We start from the raw sequence: 17,677 nt of genomic DNA, 5'->3' as shown, positions 1-17,677 counted from the left end.
GACGGGGTCTTGCTCTTGCTCTTGTAAGTCTAGTCTCGAACTCCTGAGCTCAAACGATCCACCTGCCTCAGACTCCCAGAGTGCTAGGATCACAGGGCCAGTGCACACTTTCGCACGAGGGCCAGCTGCTTCTCTAGAAAGTGGGAGTGAGACGACCCCCTTAAACCCCCGATGACCCCCTTAGCCCCCCTCCCCTTTCCGTGCCCTGACCACATGACTCCAGTGATCTGTAACCAAAGGCTTGGAGGTGAACCATAAACAGCCCCTGGACTCAGGGAATTAACTAAATGCTTCTTGAGCCTCATTTATATTTTCAATGCCAATGAAAACCCCCACAACAAAAGGCCACCCAAATTCTGCACTGAACTGCCCATTCCTGGGATGACTGGTAAAGACGGGAGGGACATGTTACATTGTCATGACGTGGTCTGAACACAGAGCAAAGGGAAGGCTGGACTCTTCGACCCCCTGGGGTGGGCGGGGTGGCTGGGCCCAGGCCCAGCGCTCCGCACCGACTCGGCCCCATCCCCAGGACGGAAGCGGCTACATTGATGAGCACGAGCTGGACGCCCTGCTGAAGGATCTGTACGAGAAAAACAAGAAGGTGAGCACTGAGCCCAGAGGCCTGGGCCCCTGTCCCCAGGGCACAGGAGGGGCGAATGAGCCAGACGTGCAAAGAAATGCCTTGAGCTGCATTTTGCCCCCCTCTGATCTGCCATAACGAAGCAATGGCAGTTTTTTTTTTTATTTCGTTTTTTTTTTTATTTCTGGTTGATTTACTGATTGGTTGGCATTTCCTTTTTGAAATGTAATTGTGGTAAAATACACATAACATAAAGTTTACCATCTTAACCTATTGAAACGGGCAGTTCAGTGGCATTAAATAGCTTCATAATGTTGTGCAACCATCGCCACCATCCATTTCTGGAATTCTCTTCGTCTTGCAAAACTGAAACCTCTGCCCATTAAACAACAACCCCCGAATCCCCCTCCTTCCCGCCCCTGGCAACCACTCTTCTACTTTCTGTCTCTATTTTTGACTACTCTAAGTACCTCATACAAATCATACAGTATTTGTCCTTTTGTGACTGGCTTATGTCACTTAGCACAATGTCCTCAAGGTTCACCCGTGTTGTGGCATGTGACAGCTCTTCCTTCCTTCTTAAAGCAGAATACTATTGCGCTGTATGAAGGTCCCACGTTTTGTTTATCCATTGCTCATCCGTGGACGCTCGGGTGGCCCCCACCTGCTGGCTGCTGAGAGCAGTGGCAGTTTCGACATGGCCCTGCTTGCGGAAGTGTTAGCCAAATTGCCACCAAAAAAAGACTTTCCCCCACCGAAGAGTGATTTTGGAGGGCAGGGACCAGTGGGGAATGAAGGGTATTCTGAACTGATTAACTGAAGAATCTGGAGCTAGGGAGGGGGTCGAAAAGAGCCACCAATGTTTGCTCCTTTTAAAGAAAAGGCAGATGAGTGAATGCCATTACTCTGCCTGCTGTCCCCCCTGGGTGTAGCCAGGGAGCCCCTCCAGGTGGGCCCAGTGTGGTGCATTGGGTGACAAGGGACAGGCAGGACAGCAGCTGGGAGATAAGCCTTGGCAGCTGCCTTCCTTCACCTCCCAGAAAACTGTCTTCCTCTGAACAAATGATTTTGCTGCTTTCTTTAATTAGACGATGAAAGCTCTGTAATTCCTTGCATCGTCTAACTGCCTTGGCTGCCAAGCGAGAGCTAAATTTAATGCTCAGTTTCAGGGAAAAAAAATTCACTGCAGCCTCTGAGTCTGTCTGTCTCTCTCTCCAAGTGCTTTCGCATCTCTTTATCTTTATCCTGAATATCAGCTTTCATGTATTTCATCCTCAATTTTTTTTTTTTTGGTACCTACAATTGCTTTTGAAAGTAGTAGAAAATAAATAATAAGGAAGCAAATACTTCTCAGGAGGAAGGAAGTGCTCACGGCAGGTATTGGAACTCAGCAAACTTTTTTCCTGGACCCAATTTTATGAGAAAATTATTGATGTGCCTCTAGGTGGCCAAGGAGTGTTGGGCAGCGTGGCGGAAAAGATCTGTAAGTGGAATTATGTTCACCAGGCTTAGTCTTTCTAAAGCCCTGCCTTACACCTGAGGCTGATAAATCCTGAAGGCATGCATTAAATCTCAGAGTGACCCGAATTTCCTGGCCACCAACCAACGAGGCTCTTTGTTGATTAGCACAAGGGACAACTCAAAGAACTGCACAGGTTGACCCCAGACACGGAAACAAAAGCAAAGATTCAGGTGCCCAGGTCCGCGGGCAGCTCTGACAGTTAGAGAACAGGATATTAATAAAGCTGTTTACCTGAGAGTCTCCACCTGTGTCAGGCTCCACATTTGGCACCTGGGATGGAACCAGCAGAAAGAGAGAGCGCTGCGTGATTATAAATAGCAGCACCTGAGTTGGGAGGGGAAAGGCCATTTTTGGTAAACCCGCATAGCAGATGCACGTTCCGAGCTGGTGGCGCCTGCATGGGCTGCGATAAGGTTTCTGAGCCGATTAATATTTGAGACTCCTGGGGGCACAGGCGGATGGGATGGAACTTTAGTATTTCATAGCACCCCTGAGGCCATGGCAACTCGCTAGAGCTTTCCCCAGTTTTAAGCGAAACTTGTAGACGCAGAAAGTAAGGAAGCCCTCCCCTCTGCTCATGCCACTAAGCCTCACCCACCTTGGGAACTGTCTCAAGCTTGGAGTTCATTGGTATCCGGGGTCCCTTCCTTGGCAAGTGGCAGATAGCTCAGTCACGCCCTGGTGTTATGGATTAAGTGGTGTTTCCAGGGACTTGACAACTTTAGGGAAGATGCCTCCCACCGAAAGCTAGAGATGCTTGCAGAGTGCCCTTGGGTTTTGGTAGCAGCAAACCAGAAATCAGTAACATGTGGGGAAGTTCTGATGTTCTGAAATGACAGAAAAAAAAGAAAGAAAAGAAAAGCCCTTTGAGCACTGACAGGTGACAGGACAGTGAACCAGGTCAGTAATTAGACTTCAGGGCACAGGGGACTGGGGACACTTAGGAGATGACTGTACTACAGTTTTCTCACCACCAGAAGGCAGGCAATGACCATGGGCCTGGAAGGAGAAGCAATGAAAAAAGAGTATCTGCCACGTTTAAACGTGAAAGAACAAAATCAGGAGGAGGAGGAGAAAAAGAGAAGGAGGGGGTGAGGGGAAAAGGAAGGAGAGAGAAAGGGAAAGAAGAAGGAAGGGAGGGAGGGAAGGAGAGAGAGAGAGAGAAAGTTGTTAAGTGATTTTCCAATGTTGATGACCCTGTTATATTCCCAACTCATTGGCTATTTGTACCCAAAACAATTACCATACAGGATATAGTCAACATGTTTACTTTGGAACTCCCTCTTATATGAGATTATGGACCTGTGTTCACAGGTCATCTGCCTTAGTGGCCTCTGAACACCACAAGAAGCCCGTAGCTTTGTTGCTGGAGGTGACAGGATTTAGAACTCCTTGTTTAAGCAGATGTGGCATGGGGACACATGGCCCAGGAGAACTGCAGACAAGGCCAGGGAGCTTTCCTGGCATTGTCTTCTTTACCTGCAGGGACCCAGATTGGCCCTGAGTAAGAGGAGGCCCAGTGGCGTAGAGGAATACACACAAGTGACACATAGATAATGACAGTCATCACGGTAGCGACCACTTTCTTTGGGGCGGGGGGTGTTGCTGTGTGTCAGGCACTGCGCTATGTAATCATGGTGACACCTCAATGAGGTGACCACTCTTAGTGTACCCATTTCTCAGGTGAGGCAGCTGAGTCTCAGAAAGGTTGACTCCTTTCCCCAAAGCCGTGTAGCCAGGAAGTGACGAGGGTTTTAACCCAGGCCTGGCTGACTCAAAGCCTGTGCCTTGCGTTCCTCTGAGCCACTCACGCTGGGACGGGGCGAGGGAAAGGTTCCTTCCGGCAGGTGTGCTTGTGCATGAGCAGGTGGGCTTCTTGGGCCAGAGCCATTCCCTGAGCCTGCTCTAACCCTCTCCCCACATCTCCTAGGAAATGAACATTCAGCAGCTCACCAGCTACAGGAAGAGCGTCATGTCCTTGGCCGAGGCAGGGAAGCTCTACCGCAAGGACCTGGAGATTGTGCTCTGCAGCGAGCCCCCCGTGTAAAGTGGGGACAGGGGCTGCGTCTCCACCTCCCCCAAACCCTGCCCCTGCTGCCCTGACACTCGTACCCAGACCCAGAGCTCATGAGCACCCCTGCCCTGCCCCTGCAACCTGCACACGCACCCTGCAGCGCAGGAACGGAGAGCTGGAGACGGGCCACCGGGGGCCTCCTTGGAGCCCCTCCAACTCAGTCCTGCCCAGGTGGACGCGCTCCCTGCGGTGGGTCACCACCTGCATGGAAGTGTTGGGGCACAGGTGGGAGGGCCCCGATTCTCTCCGCTGTGATGCATGAGCTCCTTTGCTGTACGATTTTGGCTTCTGTGTCCAACAGGGTGGACTCTTCCCTCTGGCTCCCCCCTGCCTTCCCTTCATGCTGCCGCCTGCCCCAAAAGTCCAAGTTCCACCCACCACCTGCTAAGGGTGTAGCTGTCTTCTCCCGGCTCCTGTGTGTGCAGGGCCCTGCCCTCTCCTCACCGTCTGTGCTGTGCGTGCTCCTGTTCTCTTTGGGTTTCTTGTTTTACCAAAGAAGAGTTTACAGACAATAAAATGGAAACGTTCTGCTGTGGAAGCTCGCCCAGGTCTTGTCAAGTTGTCAGCTTGTCTCTGCAGCTAGTGGCTCTTCTTGACAAAGGGAAAGCCTGTCCTTGTGAGGGTGGGGAAGGGCACTGGGACCACCTAATTGGAGTGTTGGACCCCAAGACTCTGTGGTTTTCACTCATCATTCATTGCCTGTCCCTTTACCAACTCAGTCACTTCTTTGTTTTATGTTTCTACATCTCCAAGATTATAACAGCAGTTTCAAGTTTCACTGAAATCTTAATGAGTGCCCAGGATTGTGCTGAACAGTTGACCTGCAGTGTCTCTCTGAGTCCTTTAAGAGAGGTGATGTGACTGTCACCACTGGACAGGCAAGGACACTGAAGATAAAAAGGATGAGTAATGATATTCATATTTCATGGTCAGTTGAGGGCAGAGCCCAGGAAATGAATCCAGCAGATCTGAGTCCTAAACCATCACCTACCTTTACAATGGAAAGACCAATGGGGTGTGGCAATTGTGGGACTGGGTGATCTCCACTAAGCAGGAGGGACCCCCAGCCAGAAATTCTAGACTACCAAACGCTTAACTTCCTCAAAACACGAGTTACCCCACAACACCTGATCACATGCCTATTAGTGTGGGGCCAATTTGGCCTTTGGGTCCACAGAGCTCTGTGAAATCCTAGAATAGAGCAATAACTGGTTTTTTATGCTGTCATTTATTGATAATCTACAAGATGCATTTTGACACTGCCTCATTCAATCCCACAACAATACTATGAGATGGATACTATTTTCAGATGAAGACACTAAGGCTCAAAGACATTAAGTAACTTGTTTGAGGCGATGTAACTCCTAAGTGGCAGAGAAAGGACTCAAATATGGGCTGGTCTGACTCCAAAGTCACCTTTGGAAATGGCCCTCAACTCCATATAGACCTGGAACAACAGACCATCGAGGATACTGGCCGCCTGAGTCAGTGATAGCCCTCATTTCTCTCCCAGCCATATGTTTTTCTGGGAGAAGCCACCCTCTGCACAGCCCAGATGACACAGCCCAGAGAGCCTTCCGACCTGTCCACAGCTGACTGGGCCAAGAGAGGACATCTGGTCCAAGGGTCTCCTGGGGTTTGAGGTTGACCCCAAGGCTGTCAGGCAGAAGGTGTGGCATTGAAGCTGGGTGGGATTAGAGGTGGCACCATGGCAATCTCAAACGGTATCTTGGATGCTGGAAGGAGCAGAAGCTAAAATCCTGGAAGAGGGAGCCAGTCAGATGATAGTGGGAACATATGCAGAGAAAAACACAGGTGGGAAACCAAAGCCAAAGGAGAAGGGATGAACAGAAGGAGAGAAGGAGGGAGGGGGGGAGGGAGAGAGAGAGAATGGAGGGGAGGGGAACCACCGTCTGATCGCATTCTGGCTCCTAATGTGCTTCCTAATACTGATTTTGCTGCCATCCCTATATATCCTTCAAAAGACCCCTATTTACTTAAGCCAGCTTGAAAGGGCATTTCCTGTCCCCTAAGTACAGTCCCCGTTTGACCCCAGGTTGAAGAGCAGTAACCCCGGACCCAGTGCCCCAGCACTCACAGGGCTCTAGGCTTCAAATCCAAGCCCCCACCGCTCCCCACCCTGTGTCATTGCACCTGGGTGTGGTCCTCAGCCACATCTGCCCTTTGACCCCTGGAGAGGAGAGAATCCTTCAAGGCCATCCTACAGGTCTTCTTGCTCTTATGGGTGCTCTTCATTGTACGTTTGCAGTTTTAAAATTTTTCTTTTCCTTATGTGCTCTCTCTAGGGCCGTAAGAACAATCCAGATGACTCTGAAATATTTACATTCCTTTTCGTTGCCATAGAAACTAAGTGCCACAACTATTTGGAATCTCAATGCCTTACCCTCCACCTGCCTGTGGTCTCTGTCACTGCCAGTGATGATCTGAGGATGTGTGATGCCACCATGTGAGAACCCATGTTCCACTTCCCTCTGACAAGGAGGAGATCTCCGTCCTTCTTGAATAATTGATCGGCCCAATCCCAGAATATCCAGGGCCTGTTTCCTAAGGTCACCTCCAGGATCAATCACTAAATGCAGCCCAGGTCCCAGCAGAAAACAGATGGCACCTTCAAATTCTAGCATTCAAAGAGGATTTGTTCACAAACATCTTTCATAAACATGTGGGTGAAATACAAGGGACTGGTCAGGGACAGTGAGTGACCAGGCACCAGTAACAGTGCAGTTGCTGTTTCCATCCCCGGGCCCAAAGGCATCCAGACCCAGAAGAGAGAGTTATACAGAAGAATGTCACATGCTTGGTTTGAGCACATAGCGAGCCCCAGTTTAACTGTCATGGAGTGAATGCCACATGCCCCCTCCTCCCTGCTTCTATCCCACCTCCTTTCTTCCAGGATTCCACGCTGCCTGATCCCGCGCTAAGCCAGAGGGCTGGGAGCCTGTGGGCAGAGTCTGTATAGGCCCCTCGAGGGCAGAAAGCAAGGCCGGGAGGGAGGGAAGCTGTGCAGAGGGGCAGCTGGAAGATGCCTGGCACACTCAGAGGAATGGAGGTGTCAACAGGCACTGAATATGTGAGCTAGGAGTTCTGGAAGCTGTTGAGATATGTGTGCAACGTCGTGCAGTGATGGGATTTTAGGTGGTGGGAATGCCATGACATCCCCCAGGAAGTTAACAGAAAGAAGGTCTGAGAAAGGACCTCTGGGCCCTCCCACACAGAGAGCTCTGGAAGGGAAGACGGCATGGCCAGTGAGGTAGAAAGAAACCGGGAAGGGGTGGTTTCCTGAAAGACAAGTGAAAATATGTCTCGAGATAGAGAAAGCAATCAGAGGCATCAGATGCTGCTGAGATGAATGAGGGCTGCGATTTCATAGACCGCTTGTTTCTGTGTCCAAGTCCTCCAGGGGTAACTGGAACCCCTTGAGGTGAGGGGCTATGTCCTTGGAGCAGTGTATGGATGCAAGAGTGAGTGAGTGAATGAATGAATGAATGAATGAATGACTCCATCATCAGGGCAAGAGGGTGGGTGTGAGCCTGAGTTTAAATTGGGAAACCTTTCAGGGAATGATGGAATAAATAACAGTTCCAAGACCCCTGGGACGTGAGCCACTCAGAACATACTATCTTTGCAATAGTCAGGTCTCTAAATGGAAAGCGACAGAAAACCAGTTCTAACTAGCTCAGGCAAAGAGCAGAATTAGTGGACAGAAGCTGTTCTCTCTCCTGGATCTGGAAGGTTCTCCCGGACAACCTGAACTGGGAACTAGAACTGCCGGGACTCTTCCTGTCTCGTTTCCGCTTTACTCTAACTGATGGGTTTATTTTCTCGGGCTGATAACTTCCATATGGCAGGAAACATGGCCTCTGCTGGCCATAGCCCCAGCTTCTAGAACTATGCCAAGCACACAGTAGGCGCTCCATAAGCATTTGTTGAATGAACTAATCTGCTCCAGGCGACACGTCTGACCGCCTCGCCCCTTGGTTCCACTTCAAAAATGGAAGGGGGAGGAACTCTGATTGGCCCACCAAGGTCACGTGCTCACCTCTGACCAATCACCTGTGGTCAGCAGATGGGCGGGAGGCTCCTCCTTAAGAACCCGGAAGTGTGCAATGAGGGAAGGAAATTCCGGAGAGAGGGTGGAGGACCGGGTTCCCAGAGCTGGGCAGCGTGCCCACAGCAAAACGGCAGTCACCCAGCAAATCCCCGTTTCACAAATGAACAAAATCTAGTTGGGATCTGGGGAAAGAAACTTAAAGCTTACGCAGCTAGATTTGATCCCACAACTTGTGTTCACGACCACTGAGTAGATAATAGAGTTTGTCCACCTCACGGGACACGGTAATGAACGTGACACTTGGCTGCCAGGAGCTTAGCCTGGGGTGAGGAAATGAGCAACTTAGGAGGAGGAGGTGATAATGATGGGTCCAAAAAACGGACAGGAAGAGACCCCTACCCTAGACTGGGAGCAGGGGTCAGTTCCTGGATGAGGGGATGCATACACTGAGACCTAGAACAAATGTAGGGTTTGGGCCTGGCATGGTGGCGCACACCTGTAGTCCCAGCTACTTGGGAAGCTGGGCCAGGAGGATTGCTTGAGCCCAGGAGTCTGGGGTTGCAGTGAACTGTGATCTCACCACTGCACTCTAGCCAGGGCAACAGAGAAAGACCCTGTTTCTGGAAAAAAAAGAGAAAAAAGTAGGATTTGGTTGGAAGAAAGGGTGAGAGAATAGAGAACCAACTCTCTATTGCAGGGAAAAAATAAAAGTAGCATAAACAGTGGCACCAAGGCCGGAGGTAGCCTGGCTCATCAGGGAGAACTGCAAGTCACTCAACAGAGCAGAAGCTCAGAGGGAGAATCCAGAAATACAGCTCAAGGGAGAGCGGGATCTCACTAAGGGCCCCCCGCAGGCCTGCTGGGACTTTGGACTCTTTGCCCAACCTGCAGTGTGGCTCCTTTTCCTCCTTCCAGCCTTGGCTCAAATGCCCCTTCTCAAGGAAGACTGGCCTGCAGCCCCTGCAGCCCTGCTACACTCCGCACCTCCCTGGCAATAGTGTCCCCAGAGGACTTGGCCCAAGTGATGGAGGTTTGGGCTGTTCCCCCAGCTAAGAGCACACAAGGGCGGCTGCCTCACACGCTGCTCTTCCTGCCTACCTCTGCTCAACCCGCCTGCCCAGGGCGTCCACTCCTCCCCAACTCACACCCCTCTCCTCCCCAGATCAATCAAGTCTCAGGGGCCAAGCACCAAGCAGGCTATGGAATAATGGCTCCCAGAGATGCCTTCGTGCTAACCCCTGGGCGTGGTGAAAGTTACCTCCCATCGCAAAGGGGAGTTAAGGTTGCTAAATCAGATGACCTGAAAACAGAAGGGTTTCCTGGGTTGCCCAGTGGACCCAGTGTAGCCACAAGGGCCATCACACATGGATCAGAGACGCAATGGGAGAAACACTCCACCAGCCACTGCTGGCTTTGCAGATGGAAGAGGCAGGGAGACGTTCTCCCCTGGAGCCACCAGAAGAAACACAGCCCTGAGAGTTCCTTGATTTCAGCCAAGTGAGCCCCAGTCGGGACTTGTGACCTTCAGGTCAGACTATGCTTCCTCTGCTTCCAGGCGCGTGACTGTGGCTTCCCCAGGACTCGCAGGGACTCAGGTGGTTCCAAGCTCAGAAGTCCTACCAACCCCTGCCGCCCCTCGGACAAGGTGCCCACCGGGTGCACTGCCCCCTGCATAGGGGGTGTGAGTCCTCCGACCCGGGCAGATGCCCCAAGGGGACAGCCAGCCATGTCTGCCGTGGCTGGGGAGCCGACCTGCATACACTGACCCCAAGGTGGGGCAGAGCAAAAGCTAAAGAGATGGGGGTCCCAGAAACTGCCCAGAAGCCTTGCTCGAAGCGCTCAGCCCTCCTCGTGCCTGTCCTTTTGTTTCTGCTCAGAGACCACGGCCTACTGCGGGAACTTGGCCAAACACCCCTCCAGGGACCTAAAGTCCCCCCATCTGTAGAAAGGGGAGCTTCATGTCCAAGTGTCTTTCAAAATCTTACTGGCACTTCACTGAAGAGGACATATTGAATGGCAAATAAACACATAAAAGATGGCTGACATCACTAGCCATTAGGGAAATGCAAATTAAAACCACAGCGAAATACCCCTGCACACGAGTGAAAAGCAAATACCATTTTTAAATGTTTTATTTGAGTTTACAAAAGCAGAGTCCACTAAATTGTTGTGGATTACAGGAAGCTAAAGAAGAGAAAATGCTTCTTGCATAACCTGAAAACAGAACATGAAAACAACATGAACGACAGTTTAAACAAATAACCATAATGAAATTCCCACATGGCTTCGAGCAGTCCTATGTGATCGATTCACGCTGCGCTGGATCTTGGATTAGCAGTGTGCTTTCATGACGCCATCTGCTTCTGGATTAAAAAAGAGTCCTGAAATCCTAACTCAGTCCACTGTTAACACTCTAGAGAGTCACTTAATGATGTCAGCTCTGATGTTAGCACTCGTGAGCCTACTCAATTTTAAGTGTGGACAGTTTGAAGTACCTGGTACAGTCACGAGGCTCTGTGACTGTCCTTTTCCACTGATGACACAAACTCTAGCCTGTAGCTTAGAGCGGAGCCTTCAGGCAAGCATCAGAGTAAACCAAAAACTATCTGTTGACAACAGAGACTTTATATAATAGCTGTGGTTAATTTAATGCCAAAACCAAGAATATCACAATGGAGGACAGTGACCTTCTCTATCAATGCACAACATAAACTATTCCAAAAGGGTTTGGGTCTGTTTCCCCTGAGAGTAAACACATCCTGGGTGGTGAGGGCATTGACACATTGCCAGCGATTTCCCATAAAACACACCACTTCTAAAATATTTTAATAACTCATTAATAACACTTTGTTTACATAAGTTTAACCTGGGGAAGCCTGAGTGTCTCTTCTGATCTGACAATTCTTCTCGTGCAAATCTTACAACAGGAACATAGCAAACAAACCTAATTACTTCTAGCAAAAGAACAAATCTCTATAATTTTCCAAGGCTTCTCTGGGAAATCATTTAACATTATAGATTTAAAAGACATCCTGAAAGTTCTCTTTCACTTTTTCCTGTCTGATTTAGGAACCCAAGATCTAAACAGTTGGGCCAGGCGTGGTGGCTCACGCCTGTAATCCTAGCACTCTAGGAGGCTGAGGTGGGAGGATCATTTGAGCTCAGGAGTTTGAAACCAGCCTGAGCAAGAGCGAGACCCCATCTCTACAATAAATAGAAAGAAATTAATTGGCCAACTAAAAATATATATAGAAAAAATTAGCCGGGCATGGTGGCGCATGCCTCTAGTCCCAGTTCCTCAGGAGGCTGAGGCAGTAGGATCACTTGAGCCCAGGAGTTTGAGGTTGCTGTGAGCTAGGCTGATGCCATGGCACTGTAGCCCGGGCAATAGAGCGAAACTCCATCTCAAAAAAAAAAAAAATTTAAAGAGTTGTCAGAGGAGATTTGGACACTTGACTAATATATGACCATGGGTGCCTGAGGAACAATCCTTGGTTGCCCATTTACTTAAGTATTATAATAAAAAGCATTTAAAAATAAACAGACCCAAGAGTATTGAAGACATTTGTCCACATAAAAACTTGCACACAACTGTTTGTAGCATTATTCATAACAGGCAAAAAGTGGAAACAATCTAAATACTCATCAACTGATAAATGAATTAACAAAATTGGCATATCCATACAAAGGAATATTAATGAGCCATAAATAGAATGAAGTACTGATGGATACCTGCTACAACGTGGGTAAACCTCAAAGACATTACCCTAAGTAAAAGTCGTCAGACATAAAAGGCCGCATACTGTACGATTCCATTTATATGAAATGTCCTGAATAGGCAAATCCGTAGAGACAGAATTAGATTAGGGGTTGCCAGGGGCTGGGGGTGCAGGGAGAGTACTAGAGAGTGACTTCTAATGAGTATGGGATTTTCATTTTGAGAATGTTCTAGAATTAGATAGAATTAGACAATGGTGATGTTTGCACAGCCCAGCAATATACTAAAAACCACCGATCTGCACTTTTTAAAAAGGCAATATGTCAATTATTTTTTTACAAAGCCTACAAAGACATGGATGACAAAATAAACAGAGAGGTATACGTATAGCTTATTCATAAGTGAGGAATTCCTGTTCTTTGTATTTTAAAATAATCTATTCCAGAAAATTACAAATTCAACACAAAACACCGTAAAATATTCTGGTAGGACACAAAATCTTTGCAATCCAGAATAACCCTTTGTATTACAGGCAATGGTGTTAATCAACAACCAAGGAGGCGAGCCCATCAAACCCAAGCAGATTTTGCTAAACTTTAGCACTTCTCACAGTTTCTTTTCAGACTCGAGTATTATGAAGCAGCACAAATAAAACTCACTTTCCAAGTTTTGTCCCTATAGTGCCTTTTCATACTCTGGAGCAAACTGACACTTAACTAGGACAGGGATTCTGCAAGGTCAAAACCATTTGCATAATAACGCTCAAACGTTATTTATGTTAACATGCAATGTGTTCATCATTGCTATTTTTAAACAAATGTTCGATTTTTTAAGTGTCCCCTCTCAACTTCTAATGCAGCAAATATCGATAGTTCTAACCCACATAAACAAAAGCTCTTTGGGGAGTCTCAACAAGTTTTAAGACTGCAGAGAAGAAGGTCAGGCCTTAAAATATAGTGTTGAATGGGAAAGGGAAGAGAATAAGAAATGGCAGGATGATGCCATCCACGTGAATTAAAAGTGCCTACGCACAAAAAAGCAACGGTACTTCGTTAGAGCATCCAAAAAGGCGCCCATTGACATACCAGAATGGCTGCCTGCAGTGGCAAGGGGAGGCCCAGGAGTGAGAAATCTGACTCAAAAGACAATAAAACAACAAGAGAAGGACTCACATAGACCATCGATAACGACCCGCCATGTACTGTGGAGTGTGCTTAATCCTCCCTGGGCACCAGAGGCTCCCACTCCTACCTCCTCCCGAGAAAAATACCCCTGGGCTTCTTCACCCCGCTGCAGTTGCCCAGGACAGAGCTGCCACCATGCAGAGACCCACCTGCTCCTGGGACCCCAGCATCACTGCCTTCCTGCAGACGCCTTGTCCTGGAGGATCTTCTCCAGCAAACCCACACAAGCGTTAGGGGGACAGTCCGCCGTGGAGGGAGAGGCCTCCCAGGACAGGGGAGGCAGGTGGCGAGCGTACCGCACTGGTCATTCACGGCCCACCTACCCTGACAAAGAGGACCGGCCCGGTGGCAGGGACAGAGCGGGGATGCTGGCGGGGCAGGCAGCACCGCCAGTGAGTAGTGCCGAAACAGGCAGGGAAGGACGGAGTGGCCAGCAGGACCGACGCGCCCTCACCCCGTTACAGGCATGCCGTCCAGGCCTATGAGCTGCAGAGCCAGGGTCCCCTTGATGAGTGGGTGGGAGCAAAAAATAAGGAACCCACAGAGCGGTTGTGGGGCTCAGTGCCATGTCCCCAGTGGCTCGTGCTCCACTGCCTTAAACCAGCAGCAGAAATGCAAGTCGTTGGTGCCCAGCGACCCTCTGGTTCCTGCTTCACCGGCGCCCCTGACCGGACACTTGCTGCGTGTCAAAGAGACACACTCCATGGTCACTCAGCTCAGCAATGAAGCTGCTTGTCGCTTGACAACTTTTTACTTGTCGTGCAACACTAACGCGACTGTATCACGCTCCCCTCACGCAGAGGGGTCCCTGAAGAACAAGAGCAGTCCGACGCCCGTCCTCGGGGAGCCCTGCCTGGCCAGACAGCGGTTCATCACAGCAAAGCTCTTGCCTTCCGGAATCCCGCGCGGAATGCCCGGTCCCCCGTCCTGCCCGTCCCGTTTGGTAAGCTTCCCTCTGCCTCCCCTTTTCCGTCTTCCCGAGAACCTGGGTCCCTCTGCCACACCCTCCTCCCACGGGACGGCTCCCACAGCCCTCGGGGCCTCAGCACCCACGTGTGGACACACTTCTGCTGTGTAACCGCCGCTCCGGGACCAGGTAAATGACGCGTGGGGCCCAGCGCTAAAAGGGGCCGCGGGGCCGCCTTCTTCAGAAGTCACTAAGAATTTCGAGACGGCCGCAGCAGAGCATCCACCCAAGCACAGGGCTGTGTGTGGCCACACGGGTCGCAGGCGCTGAAGTCCCCTGCCCCTCCGAGTGTGGCGAGAGGCAGGCGCTCATCCACGGCCAGCCCCGGGCAGAACGGGACCGGCGGCGTCTGCGCCACCCAGCCCGGGACCCACCGGCCTGTCGTGAGCAGAAGCCAGACTCTCATCACTAACTGCTCCCAAAGGGACCCGCAATCTCACCAACTCCCCTGGAAAGGGCCTTGCCAGAGCTATCAGGGCAGAAATCGCACACTTAAAGGTTAAGGAGGAGCAAGGTTTCCGGATATTAATTTAAAAACCAAATTCAGGTTGGGAGGAGTCCTTCCTGAGCACACAAAACTACACTCGAAAGCACAAAAGCGCCCGGCTTCCCCGCAGCACAGGGACGGGGTGGGGGGGGAGCCCCCAGCAGGTCCCCCCCAAGGCAGGACGGTGGGACACGACGGTGGGACACGGCGGAGGGCCAGCCGGGGCACATGGAAGGGAGACGCCAAAGGGGTGGCAGCTGCTCCCAGAGACGCAGCGCAGAGGGGGATCCCCCTGTCCCCCCACCTCACGAGGGGGCCCCTGTGAGTCCTGAAGGAAGGGGCTGCGGTGGCCTCTCCCCTTCAGGAGTGACTTTTCTCAGCCTCTGGCTCCGTGACAACCGCGGGAGTCAGGGGACGCCCGCCCCTCAGAAGACGCGACATTTCATCAAAGACTCAGCAGTCCAACCCTCAGCCGGGTTCCTTGTTAAGAAGCTGAAAAGCCACAGACAAAAGTGTAAAGAAATGGCGCGACCAGGCGGGAAGGCCACGGGTTCTGGAGCGTCAGCGCCCCCAGCGCGACCCTCAGCCAGTGAGAGACGGGGGTTGGGGTGAGAGCCCCCCGCCCGCCCGCCTGCCACCTGCCCGGCCACCTCCAGCGTCCAACACGCCACGAGTCGGAAAGCAGTCGACTCCCAGGGTGAGAAAACCCAAAGTCTGTCGAGCCGGAGCGTGAGGATCCCAGGACGAAATGTCATCCGGCCAGGGTTCGAAAGAGACCATCCTCTTCCCTTTCAAACGCGGGCAGGAGGTGTCGCCGAGCCAGGGCGGGCACAGCAAGGACAAGGCACGGCCCGCGCTCGGCCCAGCACGCGGGAGGGACCCGGCGCGCCTCCAGGAGGCCAGGAGCAGTGGCGGCCCTGCCACACGAGCAAAGTCAGCAAGAAAGAGAGTGGTTTGAAAGAGACGAGGCGTCAACTGGGCAAGCGAGGAAAGCGGGTCGGCACAGCCGGGGAGGAGGCCCAGCGTCCCCCCTGCGCGTCCCCCTGCGTGTCCCCCGAGTGTCCCCTGCGTTTGGTCACGACTCCTCAGAACCACGCAGGCTTCCATGAAGGCGTCCGGCGACAAGTGCTGCCGGGGGCCCGGACAGCTGGTCAGGAAGCAGAAAGAGCAGGAGCTGCTTGAGAAGCAGAAATGGCGAGCAGGAAACCCAAGGCCTGGGTAAGAAATTAGAAAAACAAGGCAGCCCCGGTAACGTCCGGAACTACGTTCTCAGCAAGGGCGCGTGAACCCTCCTTCGGGGCGCAGGATGTTAAAAGAGCCCCTGCCCCGGAGGAGGCGGGTGCCCCAACCTCGTGACATGTTTCAGGACAAGCACACCAAGAAAGAGAGAGACTCCTCCGCGCACTCTGTCCCTCCAAACATCTCTGAGAAGTAGCCGTCATCAGAGACTTCCTGCAAGACACCCTCAATCGCCAGAGTGCTGGCCCGACCCCCAACCAGGCCAGGTCTGCCTCCCGCCACCCCTGACCAGCCGCCCTGTGGGGTCCTCCTCTTCCGGTCGAGGCTGGGCGCCTCAACCCCAGTTCCTAGGGGTCGTCCGAGCCTCCCTCCTGGCACAGCCGAGGGCCCACCAAGAAACCTTTCTCCTCTGTCTGTCACAGGCCGCCTGCTATTTCCATGATTTCCACGATCACAACAAGACAAAGATGCCCACCGCGCCGGGGAGGCCACCGCCCCAGCCGGGGGACCCCCTCGCCCCCCGCTTCTTCCGCTTATCGCTCTGCTTAAACCGTCTTAAGAAAACACGCTCTGTGCTTTCCTCAAGTGAGAACTCGCTTTCGCCCAAGAGGGCATATGCAGACAACAATCTGAGGCTTGGGATTGCTTTTAAAAAACTGTTTTGACCACTCTAAAGACCCCCCCCAAACTGTTTCCTCCGCCCCAACACTGAGGCAAACGCACCGTCCTCCTCCTCATCCCCCTCCCCCCACGCCCCGTCCCAGGGCTCACCTGGGGTCTGTCCCCACCTCGCGTGTGTGCCCGGCTGCCCTTCACCTCCGCGGGCCAGCGCGGACGGGCCGCTGTGCCAAAGGGGCAGGGAGGCCCCAACCCGGTTCACAGATGACGGCCTATCATCGACCAGCCCGACCCAACGGCTTCCCGGCCCCTCCGCACCCCTCCCTGGCTCTTCTGAGTGAGAAGCACGTGGCGGGGGCTGCGGCCAACGCCGCCCCGTCGGTGGCGGTGTCCGCTCTCCCTGCGCACAGCGGACGAGAGGACGCCACATCGCCAGGGCAGCTCGCGCCACACCCCCTGTGCGCCACACCCCCTGTGCGCCACACCCCCTGTGCGCCACACCCCCTGTGCGCCACACCCCCTGTGCGCCACACCCCCTGTGCGCCACACCCCCTGTGCGCCACACCCCCTGTGCGCCACACCCCCTGTGCGCCACACCCCCTGTGCGCCACACCCCCTGTGCGGCGCGCCCGGCTCTAAGACGCGTTCCTGGAGGTGCCATTTGCAATTAGCCCCTAATCCGGTGCCCCGGCTCTGTGGCTACCACGCGGGCTCACATGGAAAACTGGAATCTCCAATACAGTGATGACCTACAACATTGATTTGGTTTAGATCATGCTGCTCTCAACATCCTAGGATCGTCGTTTAGACTCCTGTGTAAACAGTCACTTCCACTCTGCAGAGAGCCTCAAAAACGGCCAGCCCGCGTTGCCTTGGTGCACACGTCTCACCCAGCTCAGGCCACCTCGGCACAGGTTACCTCGGTTGGGGGACAACCGTGGTATGGCAAGGTGTGGTTGGGATCCCAAAGCACCAAGTTCAGCAGCTGCACAGTGGGTGGCCCAGGTCCACGGGATCACAGAGGGGCTCGCATGACCATGCTCAGTACTATGGAGGCCGACCCTTACACCTGGGATCACTGACTCCATGCAAAATCTAGTACCTGCTTCCCTGCACGGAGGCGTTCCCTGCTGCACCAACCGCGTTTCCAAAGCTCGCCTCTGTTGTCCTGTGTCGCGCATCAGAGACACTCTCAATAATGAGGAGCCGCCAT

At 52.3% G+C, this 17,677-nt stretch overlaps 1 protein-coding gene and 1 long non-coding RNA gene across 2 annotated transcripts in view; one reads left to right on the top strand and one right to left on the bottom strand.

The window, feature by feature from the left end:
• CALB2 (calbindin 2) overlaps positions 1 to 4,733 on the top strand; it is a 31,285-nt gene extending 26,552 nt beyond the window's left edge. Inside the window, exons 10-11 of the mRNA XM_012742668.2 lie at positions 533 to 604; positions 4,036 to 4,733. Coding sequence (XP_012598122.1) covers positions 533 to 604; positions 4,036 to 4,152 — 189 coding nt within the window. The 3' untranslated portion in view covers positions 4,153 to 4,733. The remainder of the gene's footprint in view (positions 1 to 532; positions 605 to 4,035) is intronic.
• On the bottom strand, positions 497 to 16,909 carry LOC142862618 (uncharacterized). Its single transcript, XR_012913697.1, has 3 exons — positions 16,618 to 16,909; positions 2,337 to 2,429; positions 497 to 583 (listed from the first exon to the last, which is right to left on the bottom strand). It is a non-coding gene; the product is annotated as an uncharacterized LOC142862618 (long non-coding RNA).
• Between the last annotated feature and the right edge of the window lie 768 nt (positions 16,910 to 17,677).

The sequence above is a fragment of the Microcebus murinus genome, chromosome 20, assembly GCF_040939455.1.
Source record: "Microcebus murinus isolate Inina chromosome 20, M.murinus_Inina_mat1.0, whole genome shotgun sequence".
NCBI lineage: Eukaryota > Metazoa > Chordata > Mammalia > Primates > Cheirogaleidae > Microcebus > Microcebus murinus.
Note: the sequence above shows the minus strand (reverse complement) of the source record. Positions and strands in the feature narration are given on the sequence as shown.